At 50.8% G+C, this 1,176-nt stretch overlaps 1 protein-coding gene across 1 annotated transcript; it reads left to right on the top strand.

Moving 5' to 3' along the window:
- LOC127785891 (BTB/POZ and MATH domain-containing protein 1-like) lies at positions 1-1,176 on the top strand. Its single transcript, XM_052313242.1, has one exon. The coding sequence runs from the start codon at positions 1-3 to the stop codon at positions 1,174-1,176; it is 1,176 nt and encodes a 391-aa protein (XP_052169202.1).

The following is a 1,176-nucleotide window of genomic DNA, read 5'->3' as shown; positions in this document are numbered from 1 at the left end:
ATGTCGATGGCGACCACCGCACCCAACGTCGTCGACGGCGACTGCGGCGGCACCCCGCCGTCACGGTCAGCCTCCACCATCATCGCTGCGCGAACCCTCCATGTGCTCACTATTGATGGCTACTCCGACACCTTGAAATCCAACGTCGACCCTAGCCAGCACTTGCTCCATTCCTCACCGTTCAGCGCCGGAGGACACACCTGGTGCATCCACTACTGCCCAATCGGGTCCACCGAGGAAAGCAAGGACTTCATCTCCATCTACCTTGTTCTCGAGGACACCACCGCCGACGTAGTATCAGCACATGTTACGTTCAGCTTGCTCGACCAACAGGGGAACCCGGTGCCATCTCACACCCTCACAACCCCACTGCTTAAATTCTCTCTTCAAGGCACTCTACCTAAGGGCCTGGGGTATAACAGCTTCATTAGAAGAGACGACTTAGAGCGATCGGGACATCTCAAGGACGATTGCTTTGCCATCGGGGTCCATGTGGTCGTCACCAAGGAAGCAATACCGTCGTCCATCACCGTGCCACCATCGGACATGCACCTGCATTATGGCGATCTTCTCTCAAGCGAAGAACGGTACGCCACCGATGTTGAGTTCCTAGTTGGCGGCGAGACCTTCGCCGCGCATCGATTGGTGCTCGCAGCACGATCGCCTGTCTTCATGGTGGAGCTTTTTGGGCCGATGAAGGAGAGTACTACTGTAAACAAGATACAAATATTTGATATGGAGGCGCAAGTGTTTAGGGTTTTACTTAAGTTTATCTACATAGACATGTTGCCGGAGATGGATCAAGAAGATGAGGCCGCAATGGCTCAACATCTACTTGTTGCAGCGGACAAGTATGGCCTGCATAGGCTGAAGATGATCTGCGTAGAAATATTGAGTAACCACATTGATGCCAACTCCGTGGCAACCATCTTGGTGCTAGCTGATAAGCACCATTGCTATGGTCTCAGGGAGGCATGCATTGACTTCCTTAACTCCTCAGCAATATTGTCTGCGATTGTAAATACAAGTGACTTTCAGTATTTGATTCAAAGCTGCCCTGATATTTTGGAGGACATAAGTTTCAACATTGTTGCTCGTCAATTGGAGAGAGCAATTTTCCTATCAGAAAACCAAGAAGGCCAAATCAACAGCGTAGAAATTGGAATTCGGTCATGA

This window comes from Oryza glaberrima, chromosome 10 (assembly GCF_000147395.1).
Source record: "Oryza glaberrima chromosome 10, OglaRS2, whole genome shotgun sequence".
In the NCBI taxonomy this organism is placed as follows: domain Eukaryota; kingdom Viridiplantae; phylum Streptophyta; class Magnoliopsida; order Poales; family Poaceae; genus Oryza; species Oryza glaberrima.
The sequence above is the reverse complement of the archived record's forward strand: the minus strand, read 5'-3'. Positions and strand labels throughout refer to the sequence as shown.